At 31.2% G+C, this 18,728-nt stretch overlaps 2 protein-coding genes across 2 annotated transcripts; both read right to left on the bottom strand.

Annotated features, from left to right (window-relative positions):
• Positions 1-251: 251 nt before the first annotated feature.
• LOC107933972 (uncharacterized) lies at positions 252-3,733 on the bottom strand. Its single transcript, XM_016866293.2, has 4 exons — positions 3,581-3,733; positions 3,207-3,288; positions 933-1,125; positions 252-584 (listed from the first exon to the last, which is right to left on the bottom strand). Exons 2-4 carry the CDS (start codon positions 3,258-3,260, stop codon positions 454-456), a joined length of 378 nt encoding a protein of 125 aa, XP_016721782.2. The 5' UTR covers positions 3,261-3,288; positions 3,581-3,733; the 3' UTR covers positions 252-453.
• Positions 3,734-8,138: 4,405 nt separating this feature from the next.
• LOC107934009 (uncharacterized) lies at positions 8,139-11,473 on the bottom strand. The gene is made up of 2 exons (XM_016866340.2): positions 11,095-11,473; positions 8,139-10,579 (listed from the first exon to the last, which is right to left on the bottom strand). The coding sequence occupies exon 2, from the start codon at positions 10,452-10,454 to the stop codon at positions 8,403-8,405; it is 2,052 nt and encodes a 683-aa protein (XP_016721829.1). The 5' UTR covers positions 10,455-10,579; positions 11,095-11,473; the 3' UTR covers positions 8,139-8,402.
• Positions 11,474-18,728: the final 7,255 nt, after the last annotated feature.

The following is an 18,728-nucleotide window of genomic DNA, read 5'->3' as shown; positions in this document are numbered from 1 at the left end:
CAATGTAACTAAAAAAAAATCCATAATGAACCTAAATTTAACAAAATAATTTTAACAATGTTAAAAATTAAACTTAAATTTTAAAATATAAAAAATAAAATAACTAAATTTTAAATTTACAAAAAATACAAAAACTTATATCATATTTTAACCTTAAAAGGTATGGCTCATCTTTAATTAATTTCACTTCAGTGAAACTATTGCTTTCAAACACACGCATACATGTATATATACACATATACATACTCTGCTTCACAAAACAAGAGTGGTGATACAATTATAAAATTAAACATATAACAAATATATATTTAGGGAAAGCTTTGTATGCTTAAAAGAGTTCTTGAAGGAAGAACTATCAACAACTTAAAAAAACAGTTCAGTATTTTTTTCCCCTGAATTTTTGCTCCCTGAACAATAGGAAAAAAAATGAAGCTACATTATACATACATAGCATCACGGTTCGAGCTTCAAGGAAACAACGCGCGATTGTCTGTTCCGTTTTGCCACCTTGAGAAAGACTAACGAAAGGCATGAAGGTGCCCACCACGGCCTGCGAACTTTTTGCTCTCCCTTTAGACAAGCCACTGAAGAATACAATTCATAAATATGTATATCAATAAAGGACAATAGCTACGAGGTGTCGAAGAATAAATTCAAGAAAAAATGTTTTCTTGATCGGAAAGCAATTGAATATCATTAAACCAACTGAAATATGCGACATGATATACAAAATATCTAAAACAATCACTCAGTGTATTCCTATTTTATCAATTCATATGCAAAAGGCAAAGCTGCTATGACATAAGTTGGGTACGGGAAGTGATTTACGAGAGTGGGTAAAATATTCATGCTTTATAGGTACATATGATGCACAATGAAATGACCTGAAGCTAGACAACTACTGCGTGCGGCAAGAAAAGCTATATATATACCTTTTATTCGTCTAAGTTCCTTGCATAGAGTGATGAAGTCTCCCCATTTCATATGGCATCGTCTTATAAACCGAAGAATCTGTTCAGTTGTAAACATAGACATGCCTTCTAGGTATTCCCCATTGACACCGTTTTCTTTGAAAATCTGACGATAGCTACCAAGATTTATCTTTTCCAACCACATCCCGACATCCTGCCGGAAGAGAAAGATCACAACACAAGAGCATGTTATTGAATCAAATGTACTTTCCGAATGTTTTTCTGTCAAACATCAAAAGAACATGTTACAAAATGTTCCCCAACAGCTTCAAGAACTTTTGGCTTAGACAACATCGTAATTTGGTTACACACTTGCAGCATAATTACATATATTGGCTGAATTATACAACGACAAAGTGCATTTGTTGCTTAGTTGATTCATCGAAAACATATAGTTGTAGAATTCCTAATCATTTAACAAGCACATACAAGTCTTCTACGGAGAATGAATATATATGTATATACATAGCTAATCCACCTCGAAAACAGTTAATTATGGGTAAAAGTACCATAAAGGCCTCTCTGTACTAGGCCCCTATTAAAAATTGGCCCTTGTACCATAAAGGCCCTCGATTAAAAAAATGGGCAAACTGGTCTTCGTACATTTAATCAAAGAGAAAATTCGTTTTTTATGTTAAAATTTTCATCTATTTACTGTTAAAAACTTGCGTCTCTGACAGAATAACTAGACAATGGCATGTGACGTGCCATGTGTACGTCACGCTAACATATAAATGCCAGTTTTTAACAGAAGAAATGGTTGGAAATTTTAATGTAGGGACCAGTTTGCTCTTTGATCTGACGTATAAGAACTAATTTGCCCATTTTCCTCATCATTTGATGGGCACATACAAGTCTTCCAAGGAGAATGAATATATATTGACATAGCTAGTCCATCTCTAAAACAGTTAATTATGGCATCTCACGCAAGTCAATAGTATGTCTCATAACTTGAAAATAAACAGCTCATCATCAATGATGAATACCCATCTTCTGCACCTGCTGGTATTTACTATCATCTTCCCAAAAAAGTCTACCTGAATTGGAATTTAGTAAAGAGGCAAATCCAAGATCCCAACCTTACTCAGATATCTGCAGGTGGGAAAAGAACTTTCCTTTTTCTTTCTTTCTCTCTTTCATTTCTTCTCTACACTCATTTAATTGACAACTTGTATGAAACCAGGGGGTACTTTATCAGAAATGTTGAAACAACAGATGCCGAGTTAAGGAGAAATTAAGAAATTTGTCATACGATTTCTGCAGATTGCAGGTATCTAAACCATATAGACAGTATGGACTTGTAGTTATGGTTGGACAGCCACAGATCTACGAAATTTCAACTTATCCACTCAATCGGCCTCATCATTACCTACATGAACAACTTTTTAATAATGATGTTCATTGTTGCAAATGCAAGCTTTGTGACACAGACTAAAAACAATTGTAGAGAAGATTCATTACAAGTTACAATAATGTTACAAAACCACAATCTAGTAATCAAGTAACATACATGCGGAGCAGGTGGAATAACCGTGAAAGAGGCGAAAATGACAACCTTGAACAAGCATTGTTAGAAGGAATACTCCTTAGCAACGAACAACAAAAGCACCTCAGAGACTCTTTCAGGCAAGGCATATTTCATTAGGTTGACACCTAGTGTGCCTAGGAACATGTTTTTTTTTTTTTGTTGTTATAACTACAGGTGGTCTAAGACTACTCATGTTCGGGCAGGGTGGCATTCAAATAAAACCCTCTAAATAATAATGACTTGAGGACTCGAACTTGGTCCAAATGTTTACCAGCACTTGGTTCTGCTTTTCTTGTGCCTTATAGCTGAAGCAATATAAGGATTCTAGCACCTAATGCATGCCTTATGCCCCAAACTAAACAAGAGTGAAGAATCAAAAGCAACTAAATCAAGGCAGCAAAACTCAATCAAGGCCCATTTTTTATTTGATCATGAGGAAAGAGTCAATTCAGTTCACTTTAACAGTTCCCTACAATCAAAACATGAAAAAGAACAGTACAATTTGAGCTATGTTCAGTGAAGAAATGTCAAGAGTCAAAATTCCCAACTGAAAATTTTACTAAGCATAATTAGCAAAAATTCCCCCATTTTACAAAAATATCACATGAAGAAAAAAAACTCGAGATCTGAACTTTACAACTAAAAATAAAAATAAAAATCCAAATATAATAAAAAGTAAATATAAATACAAAAAGATAAAATATTACCTCAACAGTCCAAATGAAGAAATCGAGTGGCTCAGGCGCTTGTTCTTTGCTCATCTTTTTCTATTTGCTCGACCCAGTTTACCTATTATATTTATCACCAATTTCCCATCAAATTTTACCGCCAAATTAAATTGAAAATCAAATTAAATCCCAGAAAAACAAAAACAAAAAAATGTCTATTTGATCCCTGGAAATCGGATAAGAAAAAAAAAGAAAAAAAAAGAAGAAAACTGGAGAACAACAGGTTTTAGGGTCAGACTGACAGTTGTTGAGATCTCAGTTCTCCTTCTCCTTTCTCTTTCCTTTTATTTTCTTTATTATTTTATTTTCTCGGGAAGCAAACACCATAGAGAAAGAAAGAAAAAAAAACGTACCTTTGCGAGAAAATGAAAGAGTAAGAGAGAGAGAAAAAGAGAATTTTTAGGGTTTGGATTTCTTTTTGCTACATTTGAGAAATATTGAGATTGAAATTATTTGAGAGAGAAAGATGAGAAGAAATGCTGTCCTAATAATAATAAATGAAAACTAAAATATATATATTTATAATACGATATTAAATAATTGTTATTTGATATAGAGTCCTTTAATTTTATATGTCAATCAACATTTGTCTTTAATTATTTTAAATTAAATAAATAATAAAAATAATTTTTTAATCTCATCTATAAAAAATTAGAATTATATAAAAATCTTAAAATTAATCCTTATTTATTATTTCTTGTCTCATGCATTCAATTTTTAATCTAGAAATTAAATTACTTAAAAATGAATAAATTAGTTCATATATACTAGATCAAAGAACAAACAAATCATTCTATTAAAAATTCATCTATTTTTACTACTAAAAATCAATTCTTGTATATCAGTATGCCTCACGTGGTACTCCACGTGTAATTGTCTAGATATTTTATCAACCATGTCAATTTTTATCAATGAAAATAGATAAAATTTTTAATATAAAGAATTAATTTGCTCATTAATCTAATATTTAATGATTAATTTATTATTTTTTAAATAAAAAGAACAAAATTTAATCTGACTCTTAATATAAACGTCTTCATGATAATTTTATTTGCTTTTTAAATATTTAACTTATATCTATAATTTATATTTATTTATAATGTATAATATATTTGTACTAAATAAATGTATAAATCTATTTATAATATATATAATAGTTTATAAATGTGTATATATTTTTAAAAAATAGTAACAAAAGTGAAACAAAAATGAATGGGACCATCCTATCCATGTCTAGATTATGGAAGTACAAGAAGGAGATTACCATGTAATAAGTGGGGCCTAGTAGAGACCCATGATCTAAATTAAAAAAGTGGATGGTGATGATGCGATGGATTCCAAAGGGCCTCCCCCCCCCCCCCCAAAAAAAAAAGAAGTAATTGGAGTCAACGGTAGTATGGCTATTATTTTGAATTTTTATTAAATTATATATTATTAACAATTTTAAATTATTTAATATCCAATTAAAATTAAAATAATACTTAGGACTGCCAATTGATTTGGCTCCTCAATTGGCTCCTCCTTCACGAGTAAAATTCCATTCTATAAATTTATATTTAATATTAAAAGTATTCACTAATCGGATTATATATATATATATGATATTATTATATTTTATATTTATTTAAGCTTAATTTAATCCGGAATATAAAATTAATATTTTACTAAAATTTACTCATATTTATAATTAATTAATCTAAATTATATTTGTTAAATTTATTTTTTAATTTAATATTTAATATTTTTTATCTAATTTTGAATTTAGACAACATGATATATCTTTTTGATGTTATTATTATATATTTAATTTCATTGAATATAAATCACACACTATATAAAAATTAAAGCTCAACCCATATTTCAAACAAATATAATATTTTGCCCAAAAACTAGTACATTTGTCCTATTTGAGATAGAGGAGTAATTGGAGGTTGTTTATTGATAATTGGTACCGGCCTGCCTCCAAGCACAACACTCCACTAACAACAAACAAACCAAACACCATTTAATTGTTTTTGCATTGTAGGTCCCTAATATTTTATGCACATTTGCCCAACACCAAGAGTTTCATTTGTTCAAGTATTTTTGGCAGATCCTTTACTGTTTTAACAGTGGTTTTTTCATGGATTGATATTGGTGCGATTCCTATAATTTAAGTGATATTATTTGCATAAATTTTAGTAATAAAATTAATAAACAATTAGCTCTATTTAGTCTATAGATTGCCCATCAACCATCAAAGGTAATTTTGGTTTATGGAGTAAATAAGGGTCAAAATAAAATTTTAAAGTTTGGGCCTCGGGGGAAAAGGTAAAATATTTATTTAAAAATGGTTAAATTGAATACTTTGCAATTAGGGGACTAGAATTTTTGGGATAAGGCCCAACTTGTCCCAAACTATGCTCATTTTTGTCATATTATTCTAAAATGGATGACAAAATTAAAATTTACTAACTTTACTGACATGACATATATGTGGATTGTCACGTAGGTGTCATGTAAGCAATTAATTAATTTAAAAAATTAAAAAATTATTTTTTAAAAAAAATTAAAAAAATTAATTAATTGTTGATGCAATAATACACACGTAGATTGCAAAAATTAACAAATGCTAATTTTTCTATCTATGTTTTGATGATTTGAAAAAAATGTAAATTCAAGAGTTAAAAAAAGTAAAAAAAAAGTAAATAAAAAGATAAAATAATTCTTTTATAAATTTAGGGGGTTAAAAAGTCATTATAGAATTATTGCATTCAAGACCTTTGGTGTTAATATCTTTAATAGTCAATTTTATTTATATTTCATCAATATGACCGCATTTGCATCCAGATGTATATTTAATTATTTTGATTTTAATTTTACTACTAAAGTAACCGATCATATTAATGTCATTATTTTTAATCTTACCAAAATTAATCTTTACTATTATTTAATTTCTTGGTTGAGTTGATATGGCCCTCAACTGAATCACCAACTCGGTTAGAAAAATTATGAATATGTCATTTCGTAATTAAAATAAGTTATATTATTTAAGGATTTTTTTTAATTCAAAAAACCAATAAAAACATACATATGGTGGGGTTTAAAGCTAAACTGATTGTATTAGTAAAACTTTTAATTTACCACTCAACTAATGTATATTTTGTTAGTTTTATATATTTTAATTTTATTATGCACACTTCATTACTTTCATCATTTGTATATATGTTAATAGTATATTTGATTGAGTTGGTATCACAAACTAACTCGACAACAATTTAAGATTGATTACAATACAATGATAAACAATTTAATCTGTTTTTTCAATTTAATATCGTTTATATTTTATGTGTTATTATTAATTAATTTTAAATCATACGTTTTATTATTTTTAAACACAAAATTTATTTTTATAATTTTCATAGATAAAATTTTTAAAATAATGTATGGAGTCAAAATTTTATGAAATGGGCACATGGGATAAAATAGGGAAGCAATTTTCATGATAGTCAATTTGTTATTAAAACGAAAACCAATAATAAAGTTGGTTTTGATAAAAATAAGTGGACCCTGATGTTGATTTTATTCAAGATTTCAGCACCCCACTTTCTCCATCCCATCAACCACTGTTCATATTTTTTTAATTAAAACACCTTCATAAATAACTACTTTATTATGCTAAATTTTTTAATTTCACCACTAACTGTTAAATGTAAATTAATTTATTTGATATAATAAACAAAAGAAGAGTTCAATTTTGGAATAAAGTAACATTAGTCATTGAAAATGTTTTATTATTATTATTATTATTATTTACGTTAGTTTGAGAATTTAGTAGTTTTTCGGATTTGTTGTTTGAACTTAAATTTCATTAAAGTATGATAACATGATAATTTAAAATATACCGCATCATCACTTAAAATTCTTTTATAATTTTTTAATAACTTTTGGGTTTTTTTTAAATTTTTTATATAATTTTTTAAAAATTTCAAGTGATGATTTGACATAATATCATAGTGTCATATTATGATATTTTAATGGAATTCAAATTTAATGATCAAATTAAAAAAATTACCAAATTTTAAGACTAATATAAATAAAAACAATCAATGACCAAATCAAATTTAAGAATTAAATGTTACTATATTCTTTAATTAAAATTTAAGCTTTAAAATCATGAAGAGAGAATGTTTGAAATTATCAGACTCAGAATGCACCAATAAATCAATGCAAACTCAAAAAATTAAGCATCAATACCTTCAAATATGAGGCGCATGTGACATACTATGTGTTATTACCTGACTATTTTGTCAATTACTATATTCTTTAATTAAAATTTAAGCTTTAAAATCATGAAGAGAGAATGTTTGAAATTATCAGACTCAGGCACCATGCACCAACTCAAACTCCAAAATGACTAAAAGCTAAAAACAATTTAAGCTCCAATAACCTAAAGAGTAATTTTATCCAAACTTCAATGTAAAATTTAGGTAAAAGTATAATGTAAGTCATTGTATTAAAAGAAAGATTATGTTTTACCCTCTTTATGTAAAAAATAAGTACATCCTTATATAATAAATCAAATAGCAAACTCATCTTTTCATTAAAAATTTAAGCGATTTTTACTGTTAAAAATCAACCCATGTCAAAATGAGGCGCATGTGACATACTATGTGTTATTACCTGACTATTTTGTCAACAACCTCGCTTTTTAACAATAAAAATAAATAAAATTTTTAATAAAAAATTTGATTTGTCTTTTAATTTAATGTACATGAAATAATTTATTAATTTTTTGAATAAAAAGATTAAAATGTAGGAGGCTTTCATAATACTTTTACTGTTAAATTTAACATAATTGAGCCCAAAAACAGAGTAACAAACTCGAAATCACTTGAAATTTTAAAATTCAAATTGACCTGGATCAATAAATGTTAAAAGCTGGAAATAACAGGGGTCATTTTTATTTTTCGAAATTTAGGGTTGTAAAAGGCGTAAAATATTGTTCCTCACCAATATTACATCCTCAAAAAAAAAAAAAACATAAGGAGTTAAATGTTTTTTGCATGCGGGACTACCATGACATGTGTGAAAATGTTTGTACAGTCAAATCTAAAATGTTGTGTAAGAATTGTAAATCAAATTCCAAACTAACCATGCTTCTTTTTTTCTTTTTTTGCTTCAATGACTTTATGTTTAAGCTTTTGCTTCTGTTGCAGCATGAAGAAGTTCGTCTGGAGTTGCAGCCGGGTCTAAATCCCAACAACGATCGGGCAAATCACCATTGGATTGTCCTTCGAGTAACCAAGCCGGAACCTGATGTGAAAACCGAAACATCTCCTTCCTTGGGATCCATCTGATGGCATCTTTGTTTGTGTCCTTTTGATACACTGTTTTGAAGCCGGTTAATTTGATTAGGGGAGTAACCCAAACTCCAAGTTCTTCGTTGTAATCCTCGAGCACCTCCACCATCTCGTATTGGTGTCTCACATCGGCAGGAGTTGATCGGTTCCAGTCAGGTGACCAATTCCGATAAACAGCCCAAACATCTCCACCTTTAGGGAAAATTCGAACGCAGCCTCCTCTTCCAGCTTTTTGTCCTCTCAGAAGATGAGAGAAAATGTTTACTTGATCGATAATGTCGGAACTAAATGCCCTGAAGTGTCCACAAGATTTGGTAAACCCAGAATCGATCCAATTCACTGACCCGAATTCGTTATCAGTTTTAGAGCTCAAGTAAGTGATGTGAATCTTAAACGGTTTTACAGAGATAACCTGGCGAATCAAACAGTACAAACGAGGCATACCATCGTCTTCATCATAAAGGGCCCATATTTGCTTTGGTTTGAAGCATTCCTCCGATCTATCTTTGTCAAAATCATGAAAGTCCGAGTCAGGGACTGTGATTGAGACTGGTACACCTTTATCTGATGCCGATTGATTAATGAAAACACCCAAATTTGTCCTCTTGAGAGCCTTTCCAGCTGGTGCTAGTGATTGACCATTTTCAGTGCCTGATTTAACTACCGTAGCTGCAGCAGCTGCCTTTGAAGCCAACTTAATCTCTTCCAATTTCTTCCGAATTTCTGTCCTCGCCTTGTCAATTAACATTTTTCTAGTATCAAATGCCGGTGTCAACATGCATCGCCTACTTGCAGGTTCACTAGGGTTGGAAAGCTTTGGATCAGGCTCGTTTCCATTTCCATTTGCTAATCCAGCTTCTGAAGATTTTAATCCCTTGTCTTCAAATCCATTTCTATATTCAGAATCGACAATAACCTTCCTTTTCTTTTCGAGGTTACCGGTCTTAGTTTCATTGTAGCCATTGAACAAATTTGTAGTTGATTGAGGGGCAAAGTCTTTTGAGGGTTTCACCTTCGACCCTGCTACTCTAACATCACCATTGCCCTGATAACCGGCATCAGTGGAAATAGTTGATACTCCATTATGACTCACAACCCCAGTAGAAGTTCCAGAGAATGAGCTCCATTGAAACGACATGTTAGAAACATACTCGTACCCTTGCCCAGGATGATAACCTGAGACCCCATTTCCAGGGAAAAATGTAGCATTTGTCGGGACATACGTGATCCCATTTCCATGACTTCCATATCCATTACTTGGCACGTATGACCAAGGACAATAAGGGAAAGAACCATTCACAGGGGCTGATCCAGTTTCAACAGCAATGAACGTACCACGGCAGTTCTTACATGAAAGTCTCTTGTTTACATATTTCCGAAGATATTCGTACTGAACTTTACAAGAAGTGCAAACAGTCCAAAAAGTATCAAGTCGTCCTTGCGAGGTTGCATTCGAACGGACCCCAGCAACAGCATATGTTGAAGTTTGAACCATTCCCGAATGCATCTGTTTGTTTCTCTTGAATCTATCAGACAACAAAGTCCACGCCTCAGATACAAGTTTGAATGCCCCATCGGCTCCCACACATTTATTCTTATCAGGATGGAGGGACACAGCCAACTTTTTGTATTGTTTCTTCACTGCCTCTTTATCAGCCGAAGGCTTTAACCCGAGAATCGAATAATAATCAGTCTCACCATTACATTTAGCCTCGGAGGCAACATAAACTTCGAACGTGGACACCATTTGCGATATACCTTCCAATTCAGGATACAACGATTTAGCCTTCAATGCATAGCTCTTAGCACCTGTAAAGTCTCTTTCACAAAACCGTTTCTCAGCGATCTCTTTCGCCTTAAGAGCTTCCTCTTTGTTCGTTTCCATTTCCGAAAAGAAATTTAAGACGAAATTCAAAACCGAACTCAAAAAACATAAGTTGTCATATGCTTCCCAACATGCTTAACCATTAAAAAAGCCGAATTGTCATATTCAACCATCTAGTCATTTTTCTGCATATGGTCAACAAAGACAACAGTTACATCTTTCCCAAAATCAAGCTTCGTTTTTTCTAAGTAAAAACACTAATTCATCAAATCATGCAAAATTCAAAAACTCTTAGTAAACCCTAATTACTTAGATTTGGATTTAACTCTTTTAAGCTAAATCAATCAAAATTAACCACATCCAAGCATTATGGAACACTGGGTTGTACCTTATCTAAAACCCAAAAAGAAATGTAAAACTTGGGAGGTTTAATTTGCCATAATTTCCTTAATTAAAATAAACCCTTTTTTACAAAAAAACGCCGCTAAATTTACAAATCTCGAAAACCCAGATCACAGTAATTTCGAAGCTAAATGACAAAAAATCAAACGGATCCAAGTTCGACGGGTCCAAAAATAGTTCAATCAAGTAATTTGACCCAAATTTTCAACTAAGGAATCAAGAATTATTACAAAATTAAAGCGTTAATAAACAAATATTTCCACATAAATTTACTTAAAAATAAGGAAAATGAACTCACGGAGATTTGAGTAAAAATGGAAGCGAAGCAAGCCCGGATCGCCACGTGCTCTTTATAGCTTGAAAGAAGAACAAGATTTTGAGCTAATTTCTGGATCTCAGTAGCGATAAAAAGGGAAACAAAATATCATTTTTCCCCTTTTTTTTGTGTGTGTTGTAGAGAGTACACTAAACTAAGTGAAAAGGAAACAAATTAGGGATTCAAATAAGGAAATTTTTAGGGATTGAAAAAAATCGGCGGCGAGGAATAGGGTTTCCGCCGATCGCCGATCAGCAAAAATGAAGATAGGGTTGAATTAATATTATTATTAATAAAAATGATAATTTTCATGAAAAGTAAACGATGTTAATACTATTTAATGGTGAGTGCTATTTTGCACAGTCTGTATTTATTATTTATTTTATGTATATTTAAAAAAAAAAGAAAAAGACATAATTAAGTATTGTAATAATTATAATATTAGTAATAATGCAAAATTTGCATTACTATATATTTTATTTATATTAACATATTAAAATAATCATAATTCTTTTGAAAGGAAAAAGGACATAATTAAGTATTGTAATAATTATGCTGTTAGTAATAATAGAAAATTACTATTTATTTGAGTTATATTTTCGTTTTAAAACAATTATAATTTTTATTAAAAGAGGAAAAATATAAAAAATATTTTTATTATGGAAAATTGTCTTTTTTGAATAAATTATGGAAAATGTTTGGTAGCTGGAAAATGTACTATTATCTGTTTGTATATTTAAAGTATTAAATAATAATCCCATTGAAAGAAAATAAAAAAAAGAGTAAGAAATATTTTTATTTTCTTTTTTTGTAATATTTGGTACGTAGAAGAAAAGTAAAATAATATTCCTTTCTCTCATACCTATTTCATTGCTTAATATTCAATTTTCTTTTTACAAACACTCCATAGTAATTATATTAAATTTCGAATAAATTATGAATCAAAATATATAAAATTTAAATTTAAAATTTTACTTAAAAAATATCAAATTTTATATCACATTCGCTCAATAAAAATTCGAATATCCTTTTAATCTTTAAAGTTGATAGAAATAAAGTTGATAATTAGGGCTATAGCCTTGCTATTTTGCAATTCCCATTTAATTTATTTTGTTGGATATTCATTCATGTTAAAACTGTTTATGGATCGGTTCTATTTGAAATCTAATTTTAAAAAAAAAAAAATTGGTTTGAGTTCCATCCATTCAAATGACATATTTTATTGTTTATTTTTTTTAAAATTTAAGATTAAATTTGACAGTTAGATTTTTTAATTTATAACTAGTAAAATGAGATGGGCCAAACTCACTTGATATAGAAAAATATATATCCATATCCAAAATAAAGTAAATTGGGTTGAGAGGGCTACTCAATTAATGAACACCTTTATCCGATGTATTATGGACTTCCATTAAATGTGAAATCATTCCTAGTTGAATCTTTAAATGAAACAAAGTTTTTATATAGCCCTTTTTTCTCCATTTATAAAATTAAAACTCAAAACCCACTTAAAAGGGCATTAAACTCCTTATCACCCAACTGTATTGGTGAAGTGAGTTTTTTTTTTTTAGAATAATATAATTTTTCGTCTCTAAATTTTATAACTAAGTCCACTTTGGTACTTATATTTTTTTATGTTTATTTTGGTCATTAAACTTGACAATTAGATCCATTTGGGCCCATGAACTTTGATTCTATCAAGATTTGATGATGTGACTATTGTTACTGGAATAAAACTAGATCAAATGAATCGAGAACTAATCAATATAACGGTTCGAATAAAGGGATTGAACTGATTGATCCGAAAACTGCTTAAAATTAATAAAAATAAAAATATCAATAATTGAATTGATTTAGTAATTTTGTTTAGATTTTTATAAAATTTCATTATGTATTTAATTATTATTAGTTTGACGATCGAACCGGTCAAACTAATTGGATTGAGAATCGATAGTTTGACATGTTCAACCACTAGTCCAATTATTAAAACATTGAATATGATATTATGAGATAGTATCGCATCATCACCTAAAAATAATTTTTTTTTAAATTTTCAAGTGATGGTACGCACAATCTCATAATATCACGTCATCAAACTTTAATATTTTTTAAGGTCAAGGACCAAAACAGACTTAATTGTCAAATTCAAGTGTCAAACTGGACAAAAAAAATCGTGTATCGAAATGAACTTAATTGCCAAATAGATAAAAAATTATATTATCCTAGTTTTAAAAAAAATGAGAAAGAATATTAATTTTCTCCCTAAAATGACATTTCAACTGAAATTTTTATGCAAATTATTGAGTGTGCCCATGAAATATATGACATTAATAAGTCTTAACTTATCTTAAACTAGTTTTAACAACAAATAACATTATCTTCACAAATAATTATAACTATTATTTTCATTTTTTTAAATTGAAAAATAAGTAGGAAAAAAGGTAATGATATTCAAACGTTGATAGGCTTACAAAGGAACATCAGCGACGCCGCTGACGGCGGTAAGGATTTCACGACGTTATCACCACCATTGGTTCCGTCAGCCAGAAGGCGGCGAGGAAACGTGGCAGAAATAGATGTGTTCCCAGAGGGAGTCATTTCGAGCGATGCTGCACCAGAGACGGCAAACGCAGGCAGCAACACCGAGGGAACAGGAGTCGAGGCGTTTGAGGATTTCGATGACGATGTCTTCGTGGTCGTTGATGAAGAATTTGGTTCTCTTCTTCTCATTGATCTCTAAGGCTCCTTCTTGGTACCGTTCTTCCACCATTGCTGAGCAAAAAAGAGAGAGCTTTAAGGGAAAAAGCAAAAAAAAAAAAAAAGGGTGGCATATATACATATATGTGTAGGAGGCGAAGCAACGTACACTTTTAAGGATTTGTCTTTGAAATATATATATACACAAACACATACGAAGATTTTTTGGATTAATTTCAAATTAGTCCTAAAATAATAATTGAGTTTTATCTTGATATCTAAACTTCAAAACATTATAATTAAATCCTTGAAGCATTAGTATGATATCAACCAATTTTTTTTGTCAGCTAAGCCATTAACTTGGATGTTAAATGTTAAATAATATAGAATGTATTTAAAATAAGTTGATCAAATTATAAGTATGTGTATACTTACAACATGAAGGTTGTGGGTTCAAAGATGATTAAATGAGTAATATCTTCAAATTTTATTTTAAGTGCATATTATAAAATTGTAAATTTGAATATGAATGTGACATTTTATTAGAGCACAACCTATTTATAATTAGATTAAATTGGTCACTTCATTGTTAAATGGTAATACAAGACTAACAGTGCATTTGTATCAAATGTTTTTCAAGTGATTAAAATAGGAATGATCCCTATTTAGAGTGTTTACTCTAATTTTAGAGTGACTAACATGATAATGCACAATTAGTCTTTCTTTACCATTTAATGGTGGAGTAACCAATTCGATCAATTTCAATTTTGAGGTGACCAAATTAACAAAAAAAATTTTGACTAATCAAAATAGGAATGACCCATATTTAGGGTGACTAACTGAGTAATTTATCCATCAAATAAAAATATAGAGATTAAATCTACAACTTAATTTCACAAAGTACAAATACTAATAGCAAAATTTAACTAAAAATAAAAGAAAATTTTATTACAGGGTAGGTATGAATTGGCAGCTAAATTGTGCATATATGTTGATTTTATTTTTTAATTAGCCTTTTAGGTTGTTTTTTTTTTAATTTAAGGAAATAGGTTGTTTTTTAACTTTATTTTCCCAACAGCTTTTTAAATGTTAACAATGGTAAAAAAATTTAAAGGCCAATGATAATTTTTCCCCTATAAATATCGTATCATTTTCTATTCTTTTCACTCAAATCCAACTCTCTCAATTCTCTTAAGTTTTGTTTGAAATTTTCCTATAAACTTGTTTAAAAATACTATAGTTTTATTTAATTATTTTGTATATTCATTTCAATTAAATTTTCACGAATGACAAGCTCTCTAATTCATTTCGACAGCAATCATATTTCCCCCACTCAAGCGATAATAGTAAGGAGAAATTTTAAATTTCGTTATTTTTAATTAAGTTAAATTTAAAATTTTTTAATTTTTAACATATTTTATTTTTTCGATATAAATAGGCGGATGATCGTATTTTGGAAGGGTTCATACATAATTTGTCAAAGAGTCCAGACACTAAAATTCATGGTTTTCTGCAAGATGCAAGATTCTTACATGTGTCTCATATGCTCGAGGGTTGCAAATTGGATCCTACACTTATCAGTGCGTTTTGTAGAAAGATGGTGACCCAAGACACACACATTTCATCTTTCATATGGTGAGTGTACAATCACACTCAAAGATGTAGCTTTACAACTTGGTTTATCGGTGGATAGGCTGTCATTATTGGGTCAGCGGTCATTCCCGATAAAGAAGACCTTTGCAAGGCATTTTTGAGGAAGGTGTCAACAAGTTTCAAGGTGGTTGGATAAATATGAAGTAATTGAAAAATAATTTTAAAGAACTTTCTCCGAATGTGATAGACGTTGTCAAAGAATAATACGCCCGAGCATTCATCCTGAAGTTAATCGGGGGCATTCTAATGCTAGATAAATCTTGAATTTTGGTACACATAAGGTGGCTACTACACCTAGTCGACATCAAAGAATGCGGGCGATTGAGTTGGCGATCAGCCGTGTTGACCACATTGTACCAGGAGTTGTGTCAGGCGACAGAATCAGATATGATGTCAATTGTTGGTTGTCTGCTTCTGCTGCAGTCATGGGCGTAGTGCCGGTTACATTTCTACGTTCTTGAGTGAATGACCCTTATACGTTCCCATTGGTGACAAGGTAAAATTCATTTAATAATAATACGTAGTTAATATAGTAAATGTTGCTTATTTATTATATGTTTGAATTAACATATTGCATGAACAGGTGAACCATGGGTCGAGTTATGTAGGACTACCGGAGCTGTTATTAGATCAACACTCGATAGTTTACGTGATAGTAGAGATACATAATCGGATCGAGTGATGCAACAGTTTGGGTGGAAGCAAAAAATTTTGCCACCACTACGAGACATGGAAGCACTGTACAAGCTTGATATGCAAAAGAAGATCGATGAAAATTGGTGAGATTACCACAAGGAGTACATCGACACTTGGGATCATAGGATGAAATTCTTACCCATTCGCGAACCATTTTTCTTATTGAACATAGTAGTCTGTTTGGAGTACATGCCTTAGTTTAGAGTCACCGACAAACAATATCTACTATCGATGGAGGCGAGTAGGCAACGTCGTCCGAAGAGGCCACGACGCTCGTTCAACATTGTAGGTCCGGAGGAGGTGCAACAACGAGTTCGTCCCTGACTCTAACCCAACAATGCAACCGATTTCTGCACCACATCCCAGTTAGTTCATTTCATATATTCTTGTTTATTTCACTAACCTTATATTTTATTCACAAGCACCACACCACCGTAGCACCCTACATCTACACCTCCTACAGGTACGTATTTTTTGGCATCTCGACCTAGCATACTATGCCCCTATGTCGATGTCAATGCCGACACAAATGCTGCCATATGTATCAATACCAATGGCGACGTCAATGTTGTTATCAATGTCAATATTAGTGTTGACGTATCCAGTTTTACGATATCATACGATTATTCGTTGATAGTGTCACAAACACCCACCGCATCGTTGTTTTATCGAGATGGGTCATTGCTGCAACCACTTTATCATGGAATAGAGGACACACAATAAAAGGCTAAGACAACACCGCACTTAAGCACAAAGGAAGATCATAGAGACGACGATGAAGACAAAGACGAGGGTAGAGATGAAAATGAATACAAATGCAAGATGAAGATGAGTAGGAGGGTCGAGGTAAAGACGAATAAGATGAGGATGATGATCACGATCAAAAGAAGAAGCCGATACCACAACTTGTATGCAAAAATCCTTCCCACAACCGTCAGCCACCGCTCTATGGCACACATTCGACCCGACGAAGCCAATAATGTATTTTTCAATTACTTTTTGTGATACAAATATGAACTATATCAATAAAAAATGATTACTTTTTTTATATTTATGTTGCAACTCAGATTTGTCTTTCTTAAAATCTAATGTAAATTGTACATAATTTTCCATATACGAGTATTTGATATGAAATATGTAACTTTGGATAGGTACTTTTTTCGAACTAATGATAGTTAAGGTACAAAAACTAAATAATAAAAATGGTAAAAGTTAAATCGCCAGAGAATTTGTAATTGGTACTTGATGTAGTGCTTAAATTAGCAATTTTCCCACTATATTAATATTAGTAGGTGGTGGGAATTACAAATAAGTATAAGAAAAATGAATGAACATATTTTGTAAAAAAAAAAAAAAAAAAAGCATTGTAATCAATTTCTATACAAAAAAAAAGAATGTTAGCGACGTTGAGGTTTCAATGTATCTCGATATAGAACATGTTACCTTCGTATGCCTTGGGTTTCTATAGTACTTATATGACCTTTGTTGATTTTCTTTTTCCTGAACATCCAGATTGGTACGTATTCGAGTAGAAACCGGATGACCTTTTGGGATGCGATGCAAGTTCATATTCGGGGCCAACTCGAATGAGGCACTGGATACTGGCGACTACATACTCTCATTTGGGACGGGTAGAAGTTCAGATATTCATACATTGTGCATGCGTTCCAATCTGTACACATCATTAATATAAGTTGTGTATTCAATTCATACATTCGCACATGCGATAATTACATATGCGCATGGGAATCAAAATGCCTGAAATCTCCCACAATCACAATTCTCTTTTGGTAGGTCAACACAATATGATCCCCCTAACATGACTTGGTTGGGCCTAGCATACTCCGTGACTCAAAATCTCAAGTTTGGACGCGAGTGACACACTACATACATAATGTTTGTTCTTTCTGTATTTCGTCTAATTTCTTTCATGACATCCTCATACCAAACATGACCACTCGATATCTGTCCAGCATATGCCACAGCTCGCTTTGAAAATAAAGTAGCCAAGCAAAATTATTTTTCTTTGACAGTCAATGTTATTGACAAATAATGCATCCCCTTCAGTACGAAATTGATGCATTCCGCTAGGTTCATCGTCATGTGCCTATACAATAGACCCCCATCATACGATTGTGTCTATTGTTTAAAGGGTATGTTGGCGAGGTAGTCCGCACTATCGTTATTGATGGCACACAAGTTATCCAACATTTCATGGAAATAATGTTGGATGAGCTCGTACTGTGTCGAGAAAGTATACCCATGAATGCAAACAATGAACGAAATATAGTTTTGCATGATGTTGGGCATGGTGGGAGGTTACGTATCCATGTCGATGCATTGATCTCGCTCACTTTTCAAAGGCCATTTTGTATAGTAGTTGGATTCGACATGTTATATACAATACGTATGGTGTGTATGATCCTAAAGGCTACCAGGTTGTTCAATAGAGACCAAGATTCTGGGTCTCTTGTAGATACGATACATATGTCGGGCTACAGGGAAACGCGATGGTGTAAATGACTAAGGAAGAAATCTCAATCATCTACCTTTTTAGAGGGAGTTATTGC

This window comes from Gossypium hirsutum, chromosome A07 (genome assembly GCF_007990345.1).
Source record: "Gossypium hirsutum isolate 1008001.06 chromosome A07, Gossypium_hirsutum_v2.1, whole genome shotgun sequence".
Taxonomy (NCBI): Eukaryota; Viridiplantae; Streptophyta; class Magnoliopsida; order Malvales; family Malvaceae; genus Gossypium; species Gossypium hirsutum.
This window is presented reverse-complemented; position numbering and strand designations above follow the sequence as displayed.